The following is a 15,173-nucleotide window of genomic DNA, read 5'->3' as shown; positions in this document are numbered from 1 at the left end:
ATTAGGTTGCTTTCATTGAAGTTTGTTCTAGAGAAGCAGTTAGCAGAAGTATTAAAAGATGCCAATATTGTAATATCAAATATAAACACCAGCTCACTGAAGTAAACGAATCAATTGATGTACAGCACATCTGCAGTTATAACTGAATATGCTCTAGCAAAGAAGAAGAACCCAACAGTTACCACCAAAATGGAAGATCAGGCTGGCAAATAAGATCAGCAAGCGGATAACAGGTGCAAACTAGTTATAATAGATGAGAGAAAAGAAGCTGGAAAGCAAGAAGATCAAAGAATATTTGATCAAGAAATATCATTCAGAAATAAGAAAAATTAAAAATAAGGAAAAGCACTGAGAAATAATAAAGCAACAGATAACAGCTTAGCCAAGGAGGTCACCAGATATGAATATCAAATGGCATACTATAGACAGAAACTCTAATTTCAGTCATACCAGAAATGCCAACATAGCAGTTCGAAAGCATGTAAAATACAAGAGGAAAAATAGGAACCACCTTTGATGGGAAGGTAGCCGTTCCGTGCACCTTCAGCGTTTAGTCATGCCAGCCACGTGGCCACGGAATTGCCATAAGACAGCACTGGCTCTTCAGCTTAGAAACAGAGGGGAGCACCGCCCCTAGAATCGACCCCAGTCACTCGAGATAATTATTAGAATTTTCACCAGAAACCTTTGAAAAGCAAGGATTCAGCTGTTGGAGCCAATACTTTCCCTTGAAACTTCAGCTGGGCTCTGGTGGCTTCCCAGGGGAACACAGGAACTATATTGAGCAGGAGGTTATGGAGACTCAGGGAGACAATGGAGGGGGGGGGCTGGCGTGCTATACTCCATGGGGTCACGAAAAGCCGGACACAACTTAGCAACTGGACAACAGCATATCACACACATCACACCTTTCTACTTTATATTACAGGTCATATTGTGGCTGTTGCAAGCAATGATGGAACCGTGAAGACTTTGGAACTCAAATCGGGACATCTTTCCAGCTTAGTGGGCCATGAAGATAAAGTTCAGAGTGTAATATTTGATCATATGGCAGAACATCTAATTTCAGGTGGTTCTGATGGCACTATTCGTATTTGGAATTGAGACGGCTGTTTAGAAAAATCTCCTAGCCCTGGAGGTGGCCTAATCTGAAATAAACAATTAGATACTACATTAAGTAAAATCTCTATATTTTACTTAAATAGAAACAATCTTCCAAACTTTATTTTCCTTGTATCTTTCGTCATGGCTTTAAATATGTATTCAAATATATACAATTTGCCATTTTCCTGGAGAAATACCGGTGGCTCTATATTGACATCTAGTGACAGAAAACATGAACTGCAGAGAACCCCCTACCCCACCCCTTTTCAAGTTGTTATAGTAAAAGCTACAACTGACTGTCTCATTTTGTGAAAATAATAAAATATTTAGTTTCCTACAGTTTCTGCAAAGAAATTTGTTTTTTGGGGGGTGGGGGGAAGCTTAATATTTTACCATAGAATACGCATGCATATACAAACACACTGAGACTCACACGTAGCAAATGTAGTAATTTTCGGGGCGGGGGGCGGGGAGGGGGGAGAATTCTGCATTAACAGGGCAATAATCAGACCGATGCCTCGGTTGTTACCTTTGCCAAATCGTTCCGTAAATGCAGAGAGCTCCAGTCTACCTACTTCCCCTTCCTGTAACGTAGCCCTGCAGTCTGGTCCCAGTGCCTTGGAAATAAGCAGAATTTTTTTTTTAATGAAGGTGATCCTCGGGTAACGTTTAGGAGGCATTTTATAAAATGCCTTTTCCTTGAGAAGAAAGGTGCCTAAGGATAAATCTAACGCCGATGAGCCAATGCATCGGCTGGGAGGGAGGGAGGGGTGTGTGGGGGGGGGAGGAGGAGCGGCACGTTCTGCCTGCATGATGCGAAGTGAGAGTCAGGGGCTGCTGTCCGTGGTGCTGAAGATCCCCGGCTGCTGGATGGAATGTCTTCGGGAGGAAGAGCTGCTGGGCTGATGCTATCCAGGATATTGAATATCGCTGAAAGTTGTTGTTGTGATCAAGAGCCACAAGGTCCCCATTGCTTTATCTGGGGATGAGCTTCTAGAAAGCAGCATAGCCCGATGCTGCTGCTGCTGACTGCATTTCAGTCTGGATTGGCTCTGAGCTCTAGCATGTTGGTGCTGCTTCTGGAACTGGAAGCATAGCGTCTCCTCCACCCTTCTGTGCCTTTTTGCTGATATACAGAAAATAGTCATTTAGAGGGATTTTTTTTTAAATTTTATTTTTTGATGGACCTGAAGACTGCAACCAAGGAAACAGATGTTTAAAAATACTAGAAGGATGATTCTTTTATTTTTTGTTTTTATTATTTTGTTCTGGACTCTTATTTTGTATGAAGCAGTCTCATCTTTGGATCCTCTTATGACGGATGGCTTTGAATTTTGAACAGTTGGTTAAAGCTTACATCTCTTGGGTATTTGCTGATGTTCTTCTGTGACATGGGAGGCTTTAGAACAAAATGTTTTTTTCATAATTCTCCCTTACCAATATAATTAAGAAGAGGGTTTTTTCCTACTACACTGCTGAAGTGAAAATCCATTGTGGTTTGTGATTCTTCCTACCATTCACTCTAGGTAAGTGCCCATTTTTAAGAGAAAAGGATGTTGCTTTCTCAAATATTTAATAGTACCTTAATATCTCCTATCAGAAACAAAATAAATGTAAATAATATATGTTTTTGGTTTGATTCCAAACCAAGGGACATCATTATCATTCCATTTTTTCTCTGTATCGAAATAAAGGTTTACAAATTGTAAGCAAAATATTTAGGATGATTAACTACTGCAGTGAAATCTTGTACCACTTTCTGAAACGGGCTTTGCTTTTGCCCAAATGCCTGACAAAATTGATTGAATCCTGGTGTCCCTAAAATAAATAGCTTCTTTTGGATTTGCTAAAAAATTAAGTTTCCTCAGCTTTAAGTATGGCAGACTGAAGCCTACCTGTAGAATGCAAGTAACTGTCTATTCAGATCTGAAAGGCAAGCTAAACAGTTTTATGTCATCCAGAAATCAAACACTGTGATTGTTAGAAAGGCTCCCATAATTGCAGTAAAATTTACCATTGTAGTAAAATCATATCCTAGAGCAGAAGCAATGAGACAGCATTTGAAATACACAGTCTTTCTTTATAGAAGCATTTTAAGAGCCTACTTTGTCAACCAAATTATTTTACCAGTTCTGCAAGATACAAAGATTGCCCATTCTATGAGTCATTTCTGTTGGGCAGTGAAATAATATATACATCAATATAAATATATAAATAATGTACATACATTTTGAATTTATTTCTATGAGAACCATCATTCTATTGCTATTGGAATCTGCACACTGGTATAATATTAATTACTAACCCATTTGACTCCATAGTATCAGACAAGCACAATAGACAAGGCTATTGTTTAATTTGCAGTTGCATGTTTTATATGCAATTAGTCAAAATATCACTTGACACTAGAGCATTTTATTATAAATTGCGTTAGAAATTATTTCTTTATAAGATATTTTACTGAGGAAATCCTATCATATCTTCAAATCTTTGGTTAGAGGAACTATACCAGAGTAAGAGCAATGTACCAATGTATAGGGTGCATTATCAATAGGAAAACAGGAGAATAGAAGTAATGTCTAACAAAGCAGCAAGGTTTTCTGCAATTTCAAATTAAGCATTTGGTGTGAATTATGGGTTCTCCATGCACATATGGATGGATAAGAAAAGGAAGTGACATGGCCTACTGAGAAATTCTGTACACCTACTGGCTTTGAGCTGCATATGGTGAGTAAGGTATCACATTTGTGACAATTTGCTGAAATGCCATTTCTGAAACCTAAAAAAGAGACAGAAAATGTAAAAGCAGGAGAAAAATAAACTGGTAGATACAAGTATAAGCACAGATATATATATGGGCCACTACTACTGGATCTTGATGTGACGTTGATCTCCTGGAGAGCACAATGGAGGTCTTGCTGAGAAAAAGCCAGCGTGAACCAGTTTTAAGGGCAGATTACAGTATACAGTGTCAAAATTCTACAATCTTAAATGATTAAACCTCCTAGTTTCTTAAATATAATTTGATTGTAAAGGCTCTTTAAAATGCAAAGGCTCTTTTAATTTTATTTTTCACAAAAACACATATTTTGAATGATGTTGGACCTTTTGACCTGGGTTGGAATCCATATATTTGCTCTTAGTCCCATCCTTGAAGGAATCATTTATAGCAATTTAGCAAAACGAAAAGAACTACATCTGTAAGTAATAAATGTTGCAAGTCATCCAATAAAATAAGTTTGATTTGCAGTTGTTTACAATTTAAATATTTAACATGGTAAATAGATAAGAACCTGGCTAATATAAAGATGCAGCAACTTATTTTCATCTTATTTAACAAACAGGCGAATTGACCGAATGTGAATAACATTTTCTCATACTTTTCTATTTACAACAATGTGTCATATGAAGAAAAGCTTGAATCAAAAATATGGCAAGGGATTATTTTTTTTGCATTATTGCTTTAATTTGGTGAGCATATTGTTCTATTTTGCTTTTAAACTAAAATATTGAAATGCACAGGGCACAAAGGCCATTGAAATGAAGACAAATCAACCATTCCTTGCAACAGAAAAGAGCCTGTGCAACTTGAAGGCTATTCAGGTTATGTGCATGTTTTCCTGTTGGTTATTAGTGCAGACAGGATGGAAAAATTGGTTTACTTTGCTTTCTTCAGAGTTGATAGGAGGCAGGGTTTCTAATGGGCTAAAGACTGGCTGATGGAAGGGTCACAAAGGAGTAGGGGGAAATGTGTTTTTTGGGAGGAAATTCAATTTCTTTTTTATATATGTTTTCAGTGCATCACATTGGCCTCTCCATGGAAGCATCCATACATATCTGATATAAGGACCATTCTCAGAAGCTCAGGAGGGGGAATGGCTCTTCATATTCATGAAGCCTGCCTATTTCTGTTGCTAATTCCTTCTTTGGTCACTCCAGCTGCTTTCAATCATGAAGACTACCCTGCTGATGAAGGTGATCAGGTTTCAAATAATGATAATAATCTGATTTTTGATGACTATCGGGGGAAAGGATGTGTAGATGACAGTGGTTTTGTATACAAACTTGGGGAGCGTTTTTTCCCTGGCCACTCCAACTGTCCGTGTGTTTGTACCGAGGATGGGCCTATTTGTGATCAACCAGAGTGCCCCAAAATCCACCCAAAGTGTACTAAAGTAGAACACAATGGATGCTGTCCAGAATGCAAAGAAGTGAAGAACTTTTGTGAATACCATGGGAAAAGTTACAAAATCCTAGAGGAGTTTAAGGTAAGACCAAACAATGCTTATTGGTGTAACCATTTGGTTGATTATTTTACAGACAATGTCAAATGCTATATTAATCAGGATTTACATAGATTTTGCCCAAAGTCATTATAACATTAATTATAATTTATGTAAGTAGTTGGTGATCTGCAGTGCTAGTTAATGGATATCATACAGGTCAAAGAAAAATAGGATATGAAAAGGAAACACAATTACTAATTTTACTTCATAAGTATCCAGTTGTAGGAGTTCCATTTAAGCCAATGTTTTAATTGTATACTTTCTGATCAAAATCCTTGTATGAAATAAAGCCCAGAGCTATGAATTAAATCAAAGAAGTATGTCAGTACAAATATTTCTTCTAAAAAAAATATGTTAGACTTCTTGTTTTGTGCATCTCAGGAATATAATATAGACGCCGCTTTAGCTGTTTGGCTGACTGAAACTTAACAAGAGAAATACAAAGTCGTTCACTGAAGCAAACAAAATGTATAATGTGCAACAAGGGATGTCTGGCCTAGTAATAATCCTTCTGAAAAACATTTTATTAATAACAAGCTAAGTGTCTGCAATGTGTCATTGCTTCAGAAAAGGCAAATGTGATGTTATACATATTGTATCAGAAGTATAGTTTTAAAATTATGAAAAAAGTTGCTCCATTTTATTTCCATTGACCAGATCCCAAATACCGTGTTAAGTTCTAGACACACTAGGCTTTTGGAAGAATTCAGGCTGCATGGAAGAGACTTAGAAATGGCCAAGGAATAGGATCAGGGGACTAGATATTAAGTCCCATGAGAAGAGATCGAAGGAATTAGAATGTCTAGTCTTGAGAAGATTCAGGGAGGATGTGACACTGTGACAGTAGTCTTCCAATATCTGAATGGACCTCACATGAGGAAAGTGAAAGCGTTCTCTGTCATGTCAAAGTAGCAATAAGGGATTAATTTATAGAAAAGCAAATTTTCTTTCACTGAAGTATTCAAACAAAATGGACAAGACTCTGTCATGCATGCTTTCATATGGATTCCTGCCCATATGGATTCTAGTTCAAGGGTTCGTTAAGCATAGTTCTCCAAGACTTCCTTTCCAAAGCCGGAATTTTTTTAGTGATGCTGCCAAAATGGCCCTTATATTCTTCACCTTGTTCTCTATCTAAAGACATATTTTAGATTTAATAGCAATAGCAATAGCAGTTAGACTTATATACCGCTTCATGGGGCTTTCAGCCCTCTCTAAGCGGTTTACAGAGTCAGCATATCGCCCCCACAGTCTGGGTCCTCATTTCACCCACCTCGGAAGGATGGAAGGCTGAGTCAACCTTGAGCCGGTGAGATTTGAACAGCCGAACTGCAAATAACAGTCAGCTGAAGTGGCCTGCAGTACTGCACCCTAACCACTGTGCCACCTCGGCTCTTAATGACACCTGGTATTTACTATCAATTATGTATCATTTTAAAGATCATTTGTTATGGCAGCTCTTTGCCCCTTTAATCAGGATAATAAGCAGAAAACTGCTATTTTAGTCATAAGAGTTATTGCAGAAAAATATTCAGGATCAGTAAATTCGCAAATTGTGGGCACAATTTAGGCAAGTTTAATTAAGAGGTTAGAAGGATTGTAAGAGACTTATAATCCCACGCCCTTCCATCTTATTCCACTTTGCTTTGTTCCTCTGCTGTTCCTTGTCAGTAGAATCATTGGGGGAGGCTGATTTTGTCTTCTCTATTTCTTAAGCAAGATTACTCCAAGTTGCTGCAGTTCTTACTAACATGGTTCTGTCATTGAGAAATGTGAAAAGTATTTCTAAAGCACAGTGTGTTGCAAACCATTTACTACTCCCAGACTCCCAGGGAGATGAAAATAATTTAATAAATAAAAAATATTTTGACAAAATAAAATGTCATAAGATAGCTAAGCGTATTTTTTTTACAATAAATGAAAATTGGAAAGAACCATATTTTCTCTTTCTCCATATATCGTAATATGGAATAATCAGGAATTCTTATGTGTATGAAAAATTATCAGCTTTAGGATATTTCAAATTTCCAGCCAGCTCTGATGGTCTGTTCTAGTGGAAATTGTTCAGCCCTTCCTGTTATTATTAGAGAATTATTAAACACTATTGGTTGAATTGTTTGGAACATTGCTATGAAGACCTTGTCACGAAAGTTTGAATGTGTGAATTCGTGTATGCTATTTGCATAACAGTAGCTCCATAAAAGCATGGCTGTTGTTTTGATGTGGCAATTTGTTCATATGAGGTTCTCCATAGAGGATAAGTAAATCACCTTTTTAAATAGTAGATCCATTTCAGTTTGCAATTTGAGATACTACAGCACAAATTGCCATAGCTCTATAATGGCCCCTTCCAGTAATGATATGTGGGAATGGCCTTGAGAGACAGGGCAACAGAGGCAGAACTAAAGGAGCAACTGAGAAATTCTTGCAGTGCAAGAGACTCAGAAGATACCTTCCTCCCTCAGTCCAGGCCTGTAAAAGGTTGGGAGATGCAGGTACCCTCAGATCTGCAAGATTCGATTAAGGCAACCTTGTAATAAAGTAGAATTAGCTCTCTGGTCGATGTTTTCTGTCTATCTTGTAAGACTGACACTTCCTCACAAAGAAACCTGCATAAGAATTAAGCTGAAATATCTATGGATAAAATCTCACCAGGCTAAGTAATCAGTTGCTAAGTTGGAGACTTACAGCATTTTTTAAAAACTTTCAGCTAAGCTTTTGTTTGCTTCAAGATCATTGGCTTTAGTGGAAATTAACATTCCACATCTGGAAGAAATGAACTGGTTTGTTGATTAGTGAAATTATTTATCCATTAAATAACATTTCAACATACATCTTTCCACATATGACAACCTCTGACTTTGCATGCTTATTAAGAATATTTCAGTAAAAATATTCCAATTATGGACAAGAATCTACTTCTAAATAGATTACAAAATAAACTAATCCAAACGAAAGTAACTTATAGACTTACGTGAGCTTATCACTTGCATTAGGACAAGTTTGAGGGCTGCTTTGTGTCAACTGCCCTCCTGGATTTTCACAGAGAGGTCAACCTCTGCCCCCTCTGACCATTTTAGTTGGAGGAGAGGGCAAGGGGGAAGTATAGGTCAGGCAAGAGGGACATTACATGATGGGTTGGCAACTTGGCTCCAAGAAGCCCAGTCATAAAGCAATAATTGAATCTCAGATATTTCTAGGCAATAATAAAAAAGGAACACATTTTATACATTTCAAAGATCTGTTTTCAGCATGAGATGATTAATTTCAAATCACACCGAAGTGGGAACTGCGAATTTACAATTCCTCCTTTCATTTTATAGTTCTGGCAACTCAGAGCAAGATTCTGCAATATAAATTAAGAATACTGTAATAGGATTGCCCAATCTACGAAGCAAGCTAATAATTTTCTACAACTATGAGGAACAAACTGAAAAATTAGTTCAGTCCACGGTCAGTCTATGCACAATTATTTACCTAAAGAGAAGTAAGTAGCTGAGCAGAGATTGATGGGAATCAAACAACTGTGTTCAACAGGGAAAAATGGTTTTGAGAACTATAGTGGTACTTCAGTACCCATCATTAATTGGTTCCAGGAAGTGTGAGAAGTACCAAACAATGAATACCAAACAAATTTCTCCTATAAGGAATCATGTAGTGAGTCACAAGGCAGTCAAGACTGCACAAGTTCTAGTACATATGATGAGAATTGGGACAAAATGTTTACAAAACGCATTGAGCCTCAAATCCGATGAGTTTCAAAACAGTTGAGTACCAACATATCACTGTTCCTTCAGCTATAACATAGGCAATTGGCACATTTGGAATTTGTATACTTGTTAGGGTGTCCTCACAAAAGAGCCTCCATCATGGATGTGTTTGAAACAGCCAGAACAATAGTAGAATGGAGAGGTGGAGTCTCAATATAAACTCACACAGATCATGCTCTTTAGATTCCCTCTCACTCCTGTTTCTGGTGCTCAAAAGCATTTGTAAATGAAGTTGATACCACAGATTGGTTCTTGATTTTGGAATATGATATAGGCCTATTTAGCTATTTTTCAAACATCTTGAAGAAAAAAAAGTTTGGTAGGTTGGAGAGCCCAATAAACTCCCTGGAAGTAGAACTAGTAGTCATAGGCATATATACTTCAAATGGGCCATCAGAAGAATGCTTCATCACTGGACATTTTTAAGAAGAGATTGGACAACCACTAGTCTGAAACGATGAAGGGTCTGGGGTCTCCCGCTTGAGCATGGGGTTGGACTAGAAGAACTCCAAGGTCCTTCCAACCCTAGACTGACTTTCTTCTCTTACTCAGTGGGCTGTTTTATTAATATACACTAATATTCCCCATTCAGCTTCATTTCTGCAACAATAGAGGGGAGAATGAAGCAGACACTCCAGAAAAGGGTTCAAGTCCCCAATACTCTCAGCTAGAGCGTCAATTGCTTTGGGAAGACAGCTAAAGTTGGGAAGCTATTCCAGAGGAAAAGAAGGACCTGCCATGCTCAGCACCCACCACGCCTCCCATAAGTGGGCAACTGCCATGGCTTTTCCCAGCAAGATTAAGCACTTCTGCAAAATTAGCCAGTAGGATGAGTAGAATTGTTTGATCTCAGCTTTTGTTTTAAAACAGGACTCTTTTAACAGCATGTTTTTCCCCAGTCCAAAGTTTAAGTTGTCAATAATGAGATTAAAGTTAAATGAATTAGAATGAGTTTGTAATTTTGTGGAAATAGCCACAACATGATCCCGTTGGAGGTAATAATGGTGGAAATTGTATTCAAATGGCTTGGTAGCATTCTGTCTTATTCATACCTGCTTCCTGATCAAGTCAAAAATGTAAACTCTAGGTTTATATTCTAATCAGAATTGTGGTGGCAAGGCTTATCCGAAAAATAGTTCCTATCATCATATACAGACAGCATAAGACAAACATTTCAGTGCTCAGGTGGAGAAATCTTATTCCGCCATAAAGTTACCCAAATGAATGTGCCATATTAAACAGGAGTTGGTGCAGGGCAGCTCACCTGAGAGAATTTCTCAAGGGATGCAGTTTATTTCCAAGAGCAGCTAAGAATGATAGACACACATTCTGATTTTAGGTTTACATACACATCCATGTTTTTTCATCTTAACTTTGAAAGCAAAAAATAATAAGTTCCAGATGTTTTTCCCAAATGCTGTTGTAAGCTGCATACATCTTTTATTGCTGGCTATTTGCATGGAGTAATCAAAGACTCACCTCGTGGTACTGGTCAACACATCCCCATTTTATATGGTTTAGTATCATTCATATAATTTATATCCCCACTATCTACCTGCTCAAACATCATTACTCATTTTTTAGAATATAATAGAATTCTTTATTGGCCAAATGTGATTGGACACACAAGTAATTTGTCTTTGGTGCAGATGTTCTCAGTGCACATAAAAGGAAAAAAAGGAAAAAGAAAAGAAAAAATACATTTATCAAGAATCATAGAATTACAACACTTAGTGATAGTCCTAGGTTACTAATAAACAATCAAATCATACTAGGAAACAAATAGAACAATATAAATTGTAAAAATACAAGCGACATGGTAATAGTCATGAGTAGGAGGAGACAGGTAATAGGAAGGATGAGAAGAATAATGGTAAAACAGTCTTAGTAAATAATTTGACAGTGTTGTGGGAATTAGTTGTTTAGCAGAGTAATGGCATTCGGGAGAAAACTGTCCTTGTGTCTAGTTGTTCTGGTGTGCAGTGCCCTATAGCGTCGTTTTGAGGGTAGAAGTTGAAACAATTTATGTCCAGGATGTGAGGAGTCTGTAGATATTTTCACAGCCCTCTTTTTGACTCGTGCAGTGTGCAGGTCCTCAATGGAAGGCAGGTTGGCAGTTCTCATTATCAGTGATGGAGGTGCAGATGACAGACTCAATGATTCCTCTGTAGAACAGGATCAGCAGCAGCAGCAGTTTATGCTTACAGATAGTACATAAACAAGTCATATTCATTATTCTTAAATGAAATAGAAAAATAGCTAGTATCAACTACATAACTAAGTAGTTTGAGTCAAAATAAAAAATAAATTTACAAAATATGTTTTGTAAGTTTTGATATAGCATGGAAAAAATACAGATCAGCTTTCAGTATGAAAAATGCATATCCAACCTGACAAATGAAACATCTGTGCTCGATTGTGTTCAGTATGAAAGAGCTGTTGTTTTCAGATGAGTATAATAAAATCTAGTTTTGATTGTTGCAACTAACTCTCCCATCTTCCAGCTAATAGCTGTCTTAATAACCTTGTCAAACACTAATGACCAATTAATTATGAGAACATTTGTTTTAGAAATATCAAACATCTGCTCCCTTGCTAAGTCTCCATTAAAAGGTTTCAGTCAATTATATTAACAAATGTTTGTGCTATAAGTATAATGCTTTTCATATATTCCTAATATTTTTGTGCAAATACAATCCTAGCTGCAGTTATTATGTGAATTATCAAGCATACCAGGCGTGGGTTCTGGCAGTCACTACTGCTGGTCCAATTGTGGGTGGGTGCGCCATGCACATACACGTGCTTCGCACGCATGCTTAGTGCAATAAAAATTGTTCTGTGCGTGTGCAGAAGCAAAAAACAAGACGGAGGAGCCTATGGTGCCGCCTGGAGAGCCAGTTCGGGGGTGTGGCAGGCCTGGATCACTACCGGTCCCAGTGACCCAGGCTGCCAAACCACTACCGGTTCAGCTGAACTGGTCAGAACCAGTAGGCACCCACCACTACAGTATACATTTTCTTTACTGTAAGTTTCTGGAAAAATAATTCAGGTTTCAGATCAATATGCTGTTGTATCATCTCCTCCAACCATGTACATATTTTTATCAATATTTTTTGGCTTTTACGTACGTCCACAGCATATGATAATAAGACTCCGGTGTCTGGTGGCATTTCCAACATTTCGCTGATTTATCTTTATACATCTTTGCCAACCTTGCTGGTGGAAAATGTCATCTGTAAATCATCTTTACATGCAGTCAACATTGTTGACTTATGGTTTCTATCCCATAATTGCTGCCATTTTTCTAATTCTATCGTATAACCAAAATCTTTTGCCCTTGCTATCATGGTTTCCTTCACTTGTTCTTCTTCTAGTTTAATACGCAGTAAATAACTATACAATTTTTTATCACCCTCTCATCTGTTCCTGTTAATACCTTATCCAATTCTGTCAATTCCATATAAAAACCATATATTTTTGCATCTTTTTCATATCTAGATTATATTTGCAGTTGTGTGTACCAAATCATATCAATCCCTTGTTTTTTTAATTCTTGTTTAGTTTTGAAAAGCTTACCCTTTTCAGTCAAAATATCTTTATAGCTAACAATGTTTCCCATATTAATAATGTTTGGATGCATAAGTGCTTCCATCGTTGAAAGCCAAATCGGTATCTTGTTTTTCCCATTCCGCAAGAAGGCATCCCAGCCCTATTGCAGGTCATCTCCCTCCAATGTCTGCAGCCTTGTATTTCTAAGTGCAATCCATTCTTTCATCCATGTTAACACTGTTGCCTGATAATACAGTCCCCAGTTAGGTAATCCAAAACCTCCTCTAGCTCTTGCAGCTTGTAACATTTTAAAATTAATTCTTGCTCCCCCCCCCCTGCCAAATATATTTCACTGTTATTTTATTAAGATCCTCAAAATATTTTTTCTGCAAATTTTATTGGAATTGTTTGGAACAACTACAGTCACCTCGATAATATGCTCAACTTAATTGTAGCTATTCTTCCTGTTAACCATAATTGCAAGTTTTTTCCATTTTTCCAAATCAGTTTTAGCAATAGCAATAGCAGTTAGACTTATATACCGCTTCATAGGGCTTTCAGCCCCTCTAAGCGGTTTACAGAGTCAGCATATTGCCCCCAACAACAATCCGGGTCCTCATTTTACCCACCTCGGAAGGATGGAAGGCTGAGTCAACCTTGAGCCGGTGAGATTTGAACAGCCGAACTGCAGAACTGCAGTCAGCTGAAGTAGCCTGCAGTGCTGCATTTAACCACTGCGCCACCTCGGCTCTATTTTAATTTGTTGCATTAGCTTATAGTAATTCTCTTCTGAAATCGTCACACATCTTGCTGTCAATTGGATCCCTAAATACTTTACTTTCTTTGCTATCTGAATATCTAGTTTCTTCATTAACTCTCTTTTCTGCTTCTCTGCAATATTTTTCACTAACATCTTAGTTTTTTTCCTTATTTATTTTCAATCCTGCCACTTCACCATACTCTTCTATTTTTTTTTAACAATGTTGGCCCTGTTTCTTGCAGATCTTCTAAATTAAAAACTGAATCATCTGCAAACGCTTGTAATTTATATTCTTCCTTTTTTATTTCCAGCCTTTATCTCCTTGTCTAATATTCTATTTAATACTTCCAACCTCAATATAAATAATAATGGAGACAGAGGACACTCCTGTCTTGTGCCTTTCATAAAGTTAATGTCAACTCCCAGCATTCTCATGGTGAGAGGAGAAGAGGGAATGCATTCCATGCATACTGTCGGCTGGAGTCGGATCTCAGATTACTGCAGCCGGCTTGGGAAGGGTGCATCTCATAGGGGAATGTGATGTATGATGCAGACTGAGGGGAGGGAAGGAACGGGGTAAAGTTCAGATATAAATTAAACAAAGCATAGACTCGATTGCAAACAGATCTTGCCTATGATGCTCCTAATAAATTACTAGTTTTGTATTGAAGCTTGACGCGATACTCATGAATCAATTAGGGCATTTTTAGAAAGCCTTACAGATAGTCAAGTCTGCTTTTAAATATCGGTGGTGCCTGGATGGAAACTCAATGGCAAAGGGCCAGCTATCTGAAGAGAGGCTGATTGCAGCCGGAGTGCACCTGACCTCAGACATCAAAGCTGAGATGGGCGAAGCAAGAGGAGATGAGTATTCAATCCCTAAAGCAACTAAAGTTGAGCTCCCCCACCCCAATGCCCAGAAAAAGGGAAGGGCCCTAAGTGAGCTGGGAAGAGTGGAGGGGATGCTGGACTGGAACCAAGCCAGGCCCCCAAAGCCCCCAATGGAGCCCCTGGAGAGTTCCATAGAGCAACGGAGGGAGGAATTTAACTGGGCCACCCTCCATGAAGAGAGGCCATTATGTAGGCTAAAAGAGAGGGGAGGAACAGTGGATCCTCTTGAGGTGACGAGAAGCAGACGGGAACACAGCCCCCCTTCTCCACCCATCAGAAGGAGGCTGAAACCAGTCCCTCTCACATGTAGCAGGCAGGCTGCCCAGGACAGACAATCTCCCCCTCCCTCTGAACTAGAGCTGAGAAATATGGCCAGACATATCAAGCCCAAGCATAGAGAGGCTGACAAAAGGAGGGAGGAGCAGTGCTGATTGAACCTCCCAGGTTCAGGGGAAAGTTTGATGGGGATTCAGACCAGTTAGCCCTATTCCTTGTCTCAACTGAGATCTACCTAGAATGCTATAGACACTTCTACTCATCCCCCAGAGCCATAGTGAATACTATCACAGAGGGACTAAAGGGAGAAGCAAGGGAATGGCTGGCAGCCCTCCACAAGAGGAGAGCCCCCCAACTGCAAGGTGTAGATGACTTCTTACAACTGCTAGAGGCCAGATTTGAGGAGGTGGAGGAGGACCTGTATGCGGAAGATGAGCTGAGAGACCTAAAGCAGAGGGGCCGCCCAATCAAAGAGCACATCCATGAATTTAGGAGAGTCATTGGAAGGCTACCCCCTTTACCAGAGCATCTGCTAGT

At 38.5% G+C, this 15,173-nt stretch overlaps 2 protein-coding genes and 1 long non-coding RNA gene across 4 annotated transcripts in view; 2 read left to right on the top strand and 1 right to left on the bottom strand.

Moving 5' to 3' along the window:
* SPAG16 (sperm associated antigen 16) overlaps positions 1–1,443 on the top strand; it is a 111,369-nt gene extending 109,926 nt beyond the window's left edge. The window contains exon 16 of one of the 2 annotated variants that reach the window (XM_087706286.1): positions 929–1,443. In XM_087706286.1, coding sequence (XP_087562412.1) covers positions 929–1,104 — 176 coding nt within the window. In that variant the 3' untranslated portion in view covers positions 1,105–1,443. The remainder of the gene's footprint in view (positions 1–928) is intronic. The other variant, XM_087706292.1, reaches the window with a different exon arrangement.
* LOC148049309 (uncharacterized) overlaps positions 1–1,733 on the bottom strand; it is a 53,034-nt gene extending 51,301 nt beyond the window's left edge. The window contains exon 1 of the long non-coding RNA XR_015695569.1: positions 1,634–1,733. This is a non-coding gene — a long non-coding RNA (uncharacterized LOC148049309). The remainder of the gene's footprint in view (positions 1–1,633) is intronic.
* Positions 1,734–2,011: 278 nt separating this feature from the next.
* VWC2L (von Willebrand factor C domain containing 2 like) overlaps positions 2,012–15,173 on the top strand; it is a 63,287-nt gene continuing 50,125 nt past the window's right edge. Inside the window, exons 1-2 of the mRNA XM_014066277.2 lie at positions 2,012–2,630; positions 4,902–5,372. Of these exons, the coding sequence (XP_013921752.1) occupies positions 4,980–5,372 (393 nt within the window). The 5' untranslated portion in view covers positions 2,012–2,630; positions 4,902–4,979. The remainder of the gene's footprint in view (positions 2,631–4,901; positions 5,373–15,173) is intronic.

This window comes from Thamnophis sirtalis, unplaced genomic scaffold, assembly GCF_051295495.1.
Source record: "Thamnophis sirtalis isolate CommonGarterSnake01/CBP01778 unplaced genomic scaffold, rThaSir2_p1.2 scaffold_1, whole genome shotgun sequence".
In the NCBI taxonomy this organism is placed as follows: domain Eukaryota; kingdom Metazoa; phylum Chordata; class Lepidosauria; order Squamata; family Natricidae; genus Thamnophis; species Thamnophis sirtalis.
This window is presented reverse-complemented; position numbering and strand designations above follow the sequence as displayed.